The 14,551-nt window shown below is 31.7% G+C and overlaps 1 protein-coding gene across 1 annotated transcript in view; it reads right to left on the bottom strand.

Moving 5' to 3' along the window:
• The window catches only part of LOC143082229 (receptor-type tyrosine-protein phosphatase epsilon-like), a 46,367-nt gene extending 34,935 nt beyond the window's left edge, over positions 1–11,432 (bottom strand). Inside the window, exons 1-2 of the mRNA XM_076257813.1 lie at positions 11,136–11,432; positions 4,109–4,372 (exon numbers count right to left, since the gene is read on the bottom strand). Coding sequence (XP_076113928.1) covers positions 4,109–4,372; positions 11,136–11,217 — 346 coding nt within the window. The 5' untranslated portion in view covers positions 11,218–11,432. The remainder of the gene's footprint in view (positions 1–4,108; positions 4,373–11,135) is intronic.
• Between the last annotated feature and the right edge of the window lie 3,119 nt (positions 11,433–14,551).

Here is a 14,551-nt window from a genome sequence, read left to right as displayed (position 1 = left end):
CTGCAGCCGTCCCGCTAGACCACACGACCACCTGGGCTCTCAAAATAAAGAGCTTTCGCTGGCCGTGTGTTACCTTTCCTCGTCAGTTTTAATCTAGCGGCGTACTACAGTACATGATATATAAGGCATAAAGATGTTATTGTTACAGATCAGCTAAATTATCTATAGTAAAGGATCCTACAAATTAATGTAATATACAGTCACAGAAAATAATTATATTTATTATAAGTACGTCTGAGTCAGTGACAACTCTACAACAGATGTATCCATCGGATCGCCATCAATGATGGTGATACATGGCTGTGTACATAATGTATATACAACACGTCTAAACATCAACCCAACATTGATGTTTAGACGAGTTGTATATACATTATGTACACAGCCATGTATCACCATCATTGATGGCGATCCGATGGATACATCTGTTGTAGAGTTGTCACTGACTCAGACGTACTTATAAATATAATTATTTTCTGTGACTGTATATTACATTAATTTGTAGGATCCTTTACTATAGATAATTTAGCTGATCTGTAACAATAACATCTTCATGCCTTATATATCATGTACTGTAGTACGCCGCTAGATTTAAACTGACGAGGAAAGGTAACACACGGCCAGCGAAAGCTCTTTATTTTGAGAGCCCAGGTGTTCGTGTGGTCTAGCGGGACGGCTGCAGTGCAGGCGATTTGGTGTCACGATATCACAGTACCATGGGTTCGAATCCCGGCGAGGGAAGAACCAAAAATTTGCGAAAGCAAATTTACAGATCTAACATTGTTGGGTTGATGTTTAGACGAGTTGTATATACATTATGTACACAGCCATGTATCACCATCATTGATGGCGATCCGATGGATACATCTGTTGTAGAGTTGTCACTGACTCAGACGTACTTATAATAAATATAATTATTTTCTGTGACTGTATATTACATTAATTTGTAGGATCCTTTACTATAGATAATTTAGCTGATCTATAACAATAACATCTTCATGCCTTATATATCATGTACTGTAGTACGCCGCTAGATTAAAACTGACGAGGAAAGGTAACACACGGCCAGCGAAAGCTCTTTATTTTGAGAGCCCAGGTGGTCGTGTGGTCTAGCGGGACGGCTGCAGTGCAGGCGATTTGGTGTCACGATATCACAGTAGCATGGGTTCGAATCCCGGCGAGGGAAGAACCAAAAATTTGCGAAAGCAAATTTACAGATCTAACATTGTTGGGTTGATGTTTAGACGAGTTGTATATATATATATATATATATATATATATATCTCAATAAATAACGCATGCAAATATCAGCAATAACATAGTATAATCATCAATTGGAATAGTAAGATGCTGGCCTTCCGAACCCCAGATGTAACTTATATATACAGATTTACAAGACTTTATCCTATCAATCATACAATAATGAGAGAATGAAATATACTTATTTCATTAAATTACGATATTAGAAAGTTGTCAACGTGGTGGGACATCGTATCTTTACATCTGTAATAATTGTATAATTTGCCAAAAACTGCTATTAGAAATTGTAAACATTGAACTGGTTCCGCATCTTGTCTAAATATGAAGCCACTTCCTGTTGAAGACCTGCTTAAGCGGGAATATTTATAAAAACGATATTTGGTTCCTAGACGTCCTTATGTAAACTTTTAGTTTAATATTCCAAAAGATGTAAAAAGATAAATATAGACTTGAAATGCTATCGCATAGCTTAAGGTAAAATAGCTTTATATCGAAATGCATCCTGTACCTAAATAGCTTGGTTGACTTTAAGGGTTGTTTTGTTTATTGTTCTGCTCTGCTTGATAGCCAGATACGATATGCCAAAGTGCTAGTGCGACGCCGTATTTATACTTGAAGGTGAAATACATCCGCGACTCAGAGAACTGAAAATCTACTATAACTTTGAAATACCAAGGAAAACTCTGGCTCATGTCCCAAAATGTCGTTATAAATACATAAAATCGCGAAACTTTGCCTTTAATTCCAATAAATAAGTGACATAATAAATATAAACCTTAAAATTCCATACTCTTAGCCTTATCACCTACGTTTCTATCTGACGTCATTGAAATCACAAAATAGTTCCTTAACGGCGCTTCACAAAAACGTACTTAACGTAATTATATCTTATCATTAAATATCCTACACAATAAAAGGAAGGCCAGCAAGTAATTAAATCATATCTTAATAATACTTTTATGTATTATTATAACTTTATAAAGAAGTACCGTTACCCGGAAGTGACCATTCGTTGGAATGGCAACTTCCAATATACGTAAACAAGCACTCGCCACGATGAAATTTAAGGGAAAACTACCCAAAAGATGTGTCAAATAACACTGAGACTGAATGAATAGGTAACAACAAACATGGTTTACAAACTCATTATCCCCTGTAAGTGTGAATTTAATGTAGACCCGTGAAAATCGTGATCGAAGTGCCTGTTCACTGAAAGTTGAATTTTACCGCTATGTCAACTTGATAAGTTGATAGACGTTATGTTAAATGTTATGTTATCTGATAAAATTGGTACTAATTATAAAAATATGCAATTTGATCTCCCCAAATTGAGTTTGCCAAAGTTGTTTCAGTGTATGAAAATCATCTAAGACCGTTATTTTTCAGGTTTTCAGATATTGATCCCAATAAAGTTTAGAAATATAAAATGTGTTGTTTCTTTGAGATTATTATCAATACCCATTTATAACAGTACTTAGTATTTCGAAATGATGCAACCAGGAGTTCATATACAATTTACAAAATACCATAAATCATATATCAGAAACCAACAATGTTTGATCGATGTAAATATATCCCTCTTAAGCAAACCATGCTTTTGTTAAAAGATAAAAAGATTGTTTATACCTTTTGTTTTATTACAGTACTCAAACTCATAAAAGCATTTACAACACAACATCATGCATATCCATGAAACAAACTAACAAATAGGTAAACAACAGTACACGATATAGACAATTGAACCAAACCCTAAATAAAATGGGGGTGATTTCAGGTGCTCCGAAAGGATGAACAGATCTTATTCTATTTTTGAAACCCGTTACGTTGCTCGTGTTAATACAAAACAAGTGATAAGTCAGATTCAGTATGTAACATTGGGGGGAAAGGGGACCGAATTGCATTTAAGAAAATTGGAACATATCAGTTGTCATCTGTAAACCGGACATTCCGTAACGATTAACCCATGCATCTAGTGATGGCGTCCGTAAAATTATCAAGGGATAACATTTTGATCAGAGTTATTATTCAATTCTTGCTATGCAAATCATAAACGACACAACAAAATATTTCGACCACACAAAACTTTCTAATAACTTTCTAGTAAGCAACAGTAGATAATACCTCTCAATCTAACTTATTGAAATCAGGATTCAGATTATAAAGGAAAATAGATATCTTCTATTCATATGATAATTTGGTCTATATTACCTAAAATGTGTATAAGCTTTTAATTTAGCCTTTTACTTGGGACTTTCCGTTCTGTATTTTCCTTGTATTTTATTATTTCACTCTATGCTACTCAGTTTTACTGGCTGAACAACATAATTTTGCATTTTTACGTTGAACATAAATATAATTTATAAGTATAAGTTTTTCTAACAATCAAACATCTATCTATAAAATGTCCAATACACTTTCTACACGGTCCACTATTTTCTATATAGACTTTTCTACATATCTGTACCAAGTCAAAAATATGACAATTGTCTTCAAGTCGTTGATGTCTTCAAGATTTTGGTTTTACAATTTTATATCGGACTTTCAGTATGGGGTTCCCCTTGATTTCGGTATTTTTGTTATTTTACCTTTTATACATATTATGGATTAATAAAATGTATGTATTTTAAAATTTCAAAATGGATAGTTGGTGTGTGTGTGTATGTGTATGTGTTCTTGTGTGTGTGATATTTCTAAAACATCTCACCTTTCAATGATATATCTGTGTTATAACAAATATGAAATTGACCTTAGCCATTTTACATAAAACATCACGATAGTAGTGGGTATCTTGTATATGGTAGGATTAAGTGTCAGTAAATAGTTAATAGTTAATCGAATTTTTACTTACAAAGAACCTTCAATTCTGCGGAGTCACTTGCTGGACCATATTTATTTCGAGCATGGCATGAATAGTTTCCTGCATCATCGACTTTAGCAATCTTGATAATCGTAAACGGATTATATTTGTAGTTAAAAATACGATGCGATCCTTTTTTCCAATACATAGTGGATTTATAGTTTTCTGGTACATTTCTAATAACGCAACTTATATTAACATTATCTCCGGCCTTGATTATATATAAATCCTGGCTGATGTTAATTAGTGGAGGACCTGCAAAATGTAAATGATAAATGAGAAGATTTTTTTTATCGATGTTAAATATATCGTGTTTCATGCATATCTGCTTCTTATACATTTTATGAGAAAGCCCGTATAATATGATTTGTATAATAAAGATACTTTAGTCAAAAAGGAGGGATGGACTGGTTCCCTTCATTTGTTTCGTTTAAACTGGCAATTTCAGAAACTTTCTAAAACGTACTTGAATTTGAAAAATAGAAGATATAAAAAAGAAGATGTAGTTTGATTGCCAATGAGACAACTCTCCACAAGAAACCACAAAATGACACAGCAATTACCAACTTTAGGTCACGGTACAGCCTTCTACAATACACAACGTCCATACCGCATAGTCAGCTATAAAGGCCCCGAAATGACAAATGTAAAATAATTCAAACGAGAAAAGCTTAAAATATGTACAAAAATAATAAACGGAAAACAAATTTGTCACACAGCAACAAACGACAACTACTGAATAACAGACATATAAGTCTACACGAAACACTGTTATCGTTTTGCAACAAACGCAATTAAAAAAAATTCAAATCTTATTCAGCACTGTTGGAAACACATTTAACTCTGATACAATATTGCAAATTGATTGTGTGGTCCTTGTTTAAATTGTGCAATAAACAAACGCGTTTACTATATGAAATAACTGTTTTAATGAAAATAATATATATATATATTTTATAATGTCTTATAATCAGAATATCATCCTTTAATATGTTATTTTGAAAAACACAAGTAACATGTCAAACAATATAGAATTGAGTATGTTAAAACAGTCATGATTTGAGTACTTGATAAAAAAACTGTCCAATATATACTTATTCTTCCATATACACATATGCTAGAAAAATTGAAGATAGCTGATATACATAAAATTATGAACGATGTTTACCAATGTTCAAATTTGTTTATCGATTAAGAAATAAAATATCGGAGCAAATGACAGAAACTGAAGAGATCGCATCGTTTTAAGAGGAGCTATGCTGGATACGTCGACAGGGTAAACGTCTGCTTATATCACTCGATATGCAAATCAAAACTCAGTTCAATGTAATAATAAGAAATAAAATACAATCGGTTACATAAATGACTAGTCGACGAATTTGCTAATATCTAAAGGACTTCGACCGCAAATTCAGTTCTTTATTAAGTTGAGACCCTGACACATCGTATCGGTCATCCAATTATTTATGGAGAGCGTGAAACCTTTGGTTGTTATGTGTAAGGAGAGCAAATCCCTGTTAATGAATGATGCAGGAGACAGTATTTTGCTGCTGAAAAAAGGAAAGTTGACAATTGGAAACTTTAGATCATCACGTTTATCATAGGTTCTAGTGTTATTTAAAGAGTGTTAACGCACGACAGTTGTACAACCTCGAGAACATACCAAGAATGGCATAATCATTCAAGGTGTTATCGTCTTTAAGAGGTTCAAAAAGAGGGCAAGGATACCAAAGAAACATTCAAAACTTATTTGATAGACGATGGCAAAAAAAACCATAGACAGTGAAAGGCAAATATGTTCATAAAACAATGCACAACAAACCAAAGACTGAGCATCCTGAAAAAAGTAAAATCACAAAAATACTGACATCCGAGTTAAATTCAAAAAGGAAAGTCTCTAATCAAATGGCAAAATCAAAAGATGAAACACATCAAACGAATGGACAACAACTTTCATATTCCAGTACAGGCATTTTCCTATGTAGAAAATGGTGGATTGAACCTGGTGTTATAGCTAGCCATGACAGTCGCATTAAATTCCATTATATTGGCAACGATACGTGAACAAAACAAACAGAAACAATAGGTAAAAATGTCAAAAATAGGGAACAAAAGGCAACATTGTCTTATTATCTTAATCACTATACAAACAAACAAATATGCAAAGGTTTTGTACATATTATATCTTCCTTCTAAATCCTGGGTCAGTGATTAAAAGAATATAAGACAATAAAAAGCAATACTAATACTAAATTCAATAAGCTCAGCACCTCAACTTAAAACATATAAAATTAAATCATCTTAATAAAAGTTTGCATACTTAGAATGACCACCATTTAATGTCAGCCAGATAATAAATAGAGCCTTTTAATAAAAAGGCCACAAACTCCTAGACTAAAATGTATGCTATAAAACTTCACGTAATTTTATATCATAGCGTCATAAAATTCTATAGAAATTAGGATCTTGGAAGTTGGTTAATTTTTTTCAAATTTCATATTGATCAGTTTAACAAACAATAAAATGAATACAAGTTCTTTAATTTCAATTTTTATTTCAGGAAAGCTTGTGACTTTAAAATCATCAACGAATTCTGCGCAATTAAAAGTACTTAATGACTGGACAGATATGTCTATAAACCACCTCATAAATGATGGTAATTTTATAATTATTTCATTTACTAACTGTCATGTCCCAAACTTAAGCACAATTGCAAGACAATGATAATTATTTTATTTTGTCACAAAACGGAGAAAACCAACACAAAATTCAATAAACCTTGTTATCTACTTATGCATCATTTAAATTCCCTGCTTGTGGGTTTAAGGATTATGGGTGTAGACATAATCTTGTTATAGGTAATCAGACTGTCCAATGTTGAAAGAAATATTCAAACATGTAGTATTGTTGTCCTTTTTAGGTCCCTAGCCCACTTATGGCATAAACTTTTTAAAAAATCTTCTGATGAGACTGGGCCAATTGAAACTGCACATCGTTACATGTAGTTAATTTGAATGTTACTCTGTGTTTTTTTTTTAAACATCTTTTATTTTATTTATCCTCTTTTTAGATACAGAACAGGCTTAAAACAGCAAAAGCAGACATTTATTTGTCCTACGGATGGCTGCATTCGGGAGTTCAAGAACCAGATCAGTCTTGATCAACACTTCCTTCAAGGCAGCTGTGAATACAAGATAGAGAAAGGCCAATTAAAAGATCAGGCAAAAGTTATGTATTGCCAAAAGCTGTCAAAGAATGTACAGCATTGTCTTGATATGCACGCAGCCTTTCTACAAAATGCATGTACTCCAGGCTTGAGTGCCAAATGAATGGGATGAGCATTGAAAGGGAAAAAAGAAAAAGATTTTCTTTAGCATCAAACAGAAAGAATTTATGACAGAGTTATTTAACCATGGGGGAAAATCTGGCTCCAAAATAAACCCTTATACAGCTGCAGAACATATGAGATCAGGTGCATATACCTTTCGGAAAGATGAATTCTTAACTGCCCAGTAGATAAGTGTTTTTTTTCTAGATTGACAAAACAACAGAGAAAAACAGATAAGCATGACTATAAAGAAGCTAAGTCTGAAATTGTCAGGTCAAAACTGAAAACAGAGATTTTAGAGACAATTGAAGACTAAACAATTGCTATTGACATTTTGTTCTAAAATAAATTTAATTTGTCATCACTTGGTATCCATCAGCAGCAATAAAAAAAACATTCCAAAATTTACATCTGTCACGACAGAACATGTTTGAAACACACCATTTGTTATAAAAGTCTTCAGACACAATACAAGTCTAGGTGGGGACCATAAATTGCTGTTTAATGTAAGGGAAGAGACAAACACTTAAAAGACTTCAATACTAATTAAAAAAAATAAAAAGAAAAAGAAAAAGTACAGAGAAATTTATATAAGTTATAATACCTTGTTTTAAAATGCACTTAATTAAATAAGCTTACACTTCTGAAGTTCTGTAATATCTAAGATAAAATTTGAACACAACGAAAAATGATATGTATTGCAATTTAAATTAAAGTTATCACAGTTTTCATCTGTAATCTTTAAACCAATGATCCTAACAACACATGCAAGATATGGCCATATAATTTGACTTTCAAACATAATACTACAAGTTTTTATGAAATTTGTGAAATGTAATCATGCTGATGTTTATTTTGATATTTTATTTGTTACACATTTGAATGTATGAACTATTCATTTGATTACTGGTACATCTTTTCTTTTTTTCAATATGTTCAAACTTGATTAGGTGATATTTCTGTAATCATAGCAGTTTGAACTTACTTATGAGAATTGCTTGAAAGTTTTGTAATACCTGTACAATGTCATTGATATACTTGTTGATTTTATGACAGCAGTCCCTTTGCGCCAATTACTGTTTTTCAATGGTATCATTTGCGCCAGATTTTGTTTTCCAAATGTATCAATTGCGCCAATATTCGGAGTTCATTTGCACCAATTTACCTGTACACATCATGCACATATCTATCATAAATATATATTTATTCTTATTTTTGGCTTACAAAGTATCATATGTTCGGAGATATTTCACCATGTAGATGAGCATCTGGAGAGAAATGACTTAAAATGCATTAAACAGTCCATATACAGAGGGAGAAGAAAACTTATTGCTTTGCTGAATATTAAATACAAGATATGCCAAAAGAGACGAACATAGAATCATTTGCTGATTAGGTTTTAGTCACATATGTTGATGACACCATGCGTATGGGCTGAAACTACATGTATCTACCGCAAGATGTATCAGTAATGGAGCAGAAGCATTCCACAAGAGTTACATTGAACTGTTTTATGCATTTCATCCTTCTATTTTTTTGTTTTTTGGACAATAAAGTGAAGTTACAAGCTACTAACTATATACATACAATAATTTGGGAAGTATACCAAAGCAGCAACAGTAAGAAGAAGATATGTTTCAGAAAAGGAAACATTTGCCGTGTAAACTACCGGTTCTAAGTCAGAATAAAGGTGGTGGGAAGTCATTTTTCTTCTAATTGGCGCAATCGTATGTTTTATTTTTGGCGCAAATGATACCATGTAATTTTAAAGCAGGTGGCGCACGGGTTATGTTCTTCTCATATATGTTATGATGGTATGATACTAAACCCCTAACGGGAAGGATTGTGCCTGATGTTCATATGATGAAATCATAATCTTTCAGTCAGTTTAATTGAAGTCTGGAGTGGTATGTCAGTTAACTGCTAGTAGTCTGTTGTTATTTATGTATTATTGTCATTTTGTTTATTTTCTTTGGTTACATCTTCTGACATCAGACTCGGATTTCTCTTGAACTGAATTTTAATGTGCATATTGTTATGCGTTTACTTTACTCAGGTATAGGGGGAGGGTTGAGATCTCACAAACATGTTTAACCCCGCCGCATTTTTGCGCCTGTCCCAAGTCAGGAGCCTCTGGCCTTTGTTAGTCTTGTATTATTTTAATTTTAGTTTCTTGTGTACAATTTGGAAATTAGTATGGCGTTCATTATCACTGGACTAGTATATATTTGTTTAGGGGCCAGCTGAAGGACGCCTCCGGGTGCGGGAATTTCTCGCTACATTGAAGACCTGTTGGTGACCCTCTGCTGTTGTTTTTTATTTGGTCGGGTTGTTGTCTCTTTGACACATTCCCCATTTCCATTCTCAATTTTATTTTGATCAGTTTATATCCAAATTTGAAGCGTAAACAAAGTCGTAAAACATACGATGTTAACATTTTACACTGGAAGTATTTATTTGATATCATGATGTTGTTATGGAGGTAAGGTGCCAAATAAGTCAACCATATTTTGTGGAATTTTTAGTTTAAGCAACTTTTTGTCCAAATAAAAAACAGAAACAATATTTTTATTGACTATTGCATTAGAATGGACATAACTGTATTGTATTTTAAGAATTGTGGACGTAAATCTAGATTTTACTGTTGCAAATATCCGTTTACCTAGCTCTGCCATATGTGCCTAGGTAAACTCAATTTGCGACAGTAATATCTACGTTTTATGTCTGAAAAGGTTAAAATACAATACAGTTATCTTCTAAATTACCTTCACATGATTGTACCAATATGAGTTTAATATAATGAAATTTGCATGTACTTAGACGGTGTTTTACTTGATTTTACAAATTCAAATCGGACAAGCATCTTATTCACATTGCTTCATAAATAGCCAACTTTATTTATCTGTATCAGTTAAAAAGTAATATGCACAATTAGCTCTTTGTATTTAATTACAAAAATAGTTTTTGAAAATGTATAGACAGATACTTAATTTGAGACAGAAGAAAAATTGTAAAATTTTCGAAATTCGGTTACCATAGCAACCATTTTTATTAAATTTCGTTAAACAAAAATATTTTTCGAACTGAAAAATTTAACCGATTAATTTTGTAAAATTGAAAGGAATTGAATGCCATGTTTGTATTGTTTCAATAAGTAAAGTACTTGAATTATTAATAACTTGCAGAGAAATTTAATTTATGAAATTTGAAAATCTTGTGTTTTTCATTCATTAATAATATTTTTTTTCATTGATTTTATTTTATATTTCAAAAGACCTTTATAGGTTCTTTCTAAATATTCCGCACATTTTACTGGGAGACGCTGCATTTGAGTAAAAATTCCACTTGAATATCCTGTATTTTCGCATTTTTCACTAAAATCCAAACTTGCCATTTGAGCATATCTGTACTAGCTGGTAGCAAAATAGTGTTAATGGTAAATGTTAAACAAGTGTGAATTTCAAACAGCCTAAAGGTCAGTTATATTATATTATTCATAAAAAAAGGATATGTTATACTTAAATCAAGTGCTAAACAGTGCAAAATGTCGGTTTTTCACTTTTCAAGAGTTAAAATATGACCTTTTATTGCTAAAATCAACCTACGTGGTTTCCATAGCAACCGGAATATTCCGGAACAAATTGTTGCCTGTTTCAAAGTTTCAAAGAATGATAATGCCTTCATACTTACTTCCAACAGACAGATTAAAAGAGCCAATCCCTTCGGAATACATATTAACAGCAACACATGTATAGGTATCTCTATCATTCATTGTCACTGATTTTACTTGTAATGTTGTTCTCTCAAAAGCATTTTTTTGAATAACATATTTGCCAGCATCTCCTAGAACAGTCTGTTCTGATTTCGCTCCTGAACCTTTGCGCCATATGACATTATGTATAGGAGGATACGATTCACTGAAATAACATTTAAATGTTGCATCTGAACCTGTTGTTATTTCACTTTTCCCTTCTACCACAACTGTAGGTCGTCCTGAAATGATCAATTGTATAGCTAATTTATAAAAATGATTACTGATTGTTTAGGAATCAGGAATGCACAATATCAAACATTACACATGCTGTTAAGTGAGAATAAAGCTTACGATTACACATACCTTTAACGTATAATATGTGACATGCTCATATCTAAATAATATTACATATGTGTAGCATTCTTCAAATTTTATTCGATATTACGATCACGTGTTTCAAAGGTTATTTTACGTATCCGTAGTCTTGTTTCTATTTTACGTATATTGACGCTATGTTTCAAAAAGAACATTGAATGCCATTTTCCTAATACATTATTTACACATGTTATAAAGAAATTAAGGCCTTTCACTCAGTCAATACATCATATTTAGACCTTTTATATCATATTGATACTTCGTCCTCGGTCAGTATAATCTGAACAGGTCCATGTATAACGTATTGATCTCGTCAAAAGTCCACAATTGATAAATATCAAATTATATTTTTTAGGTTTAGTTAGTTTAAACACTATTGTATTCAAATAAATGTGTAGGTCATTAGAATAAAGTAATGATATAGTTCATAGTTTTCGCTCGTGATGTGTTGATATACATGAATATTGCTCATCGTTGAGGCCCGTACAGTGACTTATAATCGTTTATTATGTGTCATGTGGAACTCTGTGAAGAGTGATCTTATTGGCAATCACACCACATCTTCCTTTTTTATATATAAAGTAAATAAGGGCGTGTCGTATTGCAATATGTATATGTGTTGATTACTTATCTCTTGTATTTAATATGTTAAAATATTTTATCCAGTACATGAAAGCGGTACCTTTTTGGTCACTATTTATGTGTTGCGTCTATATAAGAATTGTAACAATTTATAGTGACTGAATAGGTTAAACAAATACTTCTCAAGAAACAGAAAAAGAAGACAACTTGGAACAGCACCAGCCATGCCAGTATATGTATAATGGATGAATAAAAACTCAGATCAGAATCGCATGGACAATATGTAAGTTATATGTCCTTGTGAATATATAGTGAGGAAAGTTATCAATAATTCTGAAGATAATGCAATTTTATCGTGTGTTTTGTACATTTTCTGTTAAAATTATCACACAATCAGTGAAACATTCAAAAAGGCTAAACTAAATTTTTATTACTGAAAGTTTCAAACAATCACAAGTATTTTATTTATCAAATAATTCATGCGTTTCTGTGGAAAAAAAATTCATGTGCAATATTGGGAATTAAAGGGAAAGAAGATCCCTTTGCATCGCAGTGGCGCATGTAACTGTGAATATATTTACCAAATATATTGTCTTTATAATGATACTGACTTCAACATTATCAAGGAGTACACATCGTAGGAAAAATGCACAAATTACAGATAATATAATTAAAACACCCTATTATGTGTGCATCTCCTGCCAAATCAGTATTTGTTGCATCTATATATACTAGATGAGTAATAATCAATTTAAATATGGTAAATGTTTGAAGAAAAACTTAGAGTTTCGTGAAAAAAACCCGCCCCCCAAAAATGTTGAACCATAACCCTAAAATCAATTTTAATCTTCCTTTGGTGTATGGAACATTCTAGCACAATTTCATAGATACTAAAGTTATTGTCTGGAAACCGAATATGTCTTCTTGAAAACAACTACGACATGATTAAGCATTACTCGAAAGCAAATTTTTGACATGCTTGTATTTCCCATTTCCATTCTCAATTTTATTTTGCTGTCATATAAAAACTTGAAAAGTAAGCTAACAAAAAAAGTGCAAGAAATGACATAAAACTGACTGTGAATTAGTATGAAATTTTTGTAGAACCCACAAACTGAAGAATACGAATGTTTTTTTGTTGAGTCCGATTTTTTTCACCGAAGCCCTTCAGCGCTATCAATTAAAATTATCTAATCAACATTTAACACTAGTATTTAGTCATCATAACAAATTGGCAAGTACGGCGTTATTCTCACCTAAAAACTACTCTGTACAGACTTAAAATGTACCTGTGCGTTTCGGAAAGTTTTAAATAATTTTAGATATATAAGTTAGATTTATTTTGCATATCTGAAAGATAAAATCGTTTTAGGTGATTATCTGGATTCAAAATATTTTTTTGTCCTCTGCTTGCAAAGATCTTTTTCCATCAATTTGGGAATTTAATATTTGTTTTTATAAAAAAAGAAAAATACCATACCCCTACTGTCTTTCGAAGTTCAATGATCGTTCCCTAAACATGTTCCATCTGAACTTATCATTCTATTTTAGACAAAAACTATATGTTAATGTAGCCTAGAACATTCGTCCTGAACATATATGAAATATTTGCCACTGGACGTTAAGCTACCAACAACCAATCAATATATAGGACATTGTCTTGGTATAAAGCTGGCATTTAAGGTAGCGCCTTCCTCATATTATGTTAAAATATTTTATCCAGTAGTTTATAGTTTAAACATATTTTATTTGTTAAAGTACAAATTGGATAAGACACAAGTCAAACAGACTTATGAAGTCTTCTCCATTTAACATTAATAGCAATATTATACAAAAATATATGTATGAGCATGCATGTAAAGAATGGTATATCTATTTAGTAAATATATATATAAATATGGATCAAAAGGAAAATTGAAGAAAAAGAAAACAATAATAATACAGAAAAAATAATTAAAAATAAAAATAAAAATAAAAATATATAAATGAATAAATTTTTTTGAAAACAGAAAAAAAAAACCAAACAAAAAACAAATAATAATAAAAAAAAAAACCAAAATGAAAATGAAAAAAAATAAAAAGGACAAAAAAAGGGAGAAGAAATCTTACTTAGATGATGATGTGTGTGCGATCATGGTTTGCTACCTAGACAATTTGAAATCTTTCCGAACGTTTAATAAACGCAAAGACATTTTTGAAAATGGTTTGGTTTTGCTCTATAGAAAGAAGACAACTACCCGAGGTAAGTAGTTCTATGTTAATTTTACAATCATCTGGAAGCCAGCGCAGACTTTCAAACATTTTATTTCGTATGTCTGAATATAATATACATTTAAAAAAGAAATGATAGGAATCTTCCCGATTAACACCACAGCGGCAGGAAGGGTCAGAAATA

Source organism: Mytilus galloprovincialis, chromosome 7 (genome assembly GCF_965363235.1).
Source record: "Mytilus galloprovincialis chromosome 7, xbMytGall1.hap1.1, whole genome shotgun sequence".
In the NCBI taxonomy this organism is placed as follows: Eukaryota; Metazoa; Mollusca; class Bivalvia; order Mytilida; family Mytilidae; genus Mytilus; species Mytilus galloprovincialis.
The sequence above is the reverse complement of the archived record's forward strand: the minus strand, read 5'-3'. Positions and strand labels throughout refer to the sequence as shown.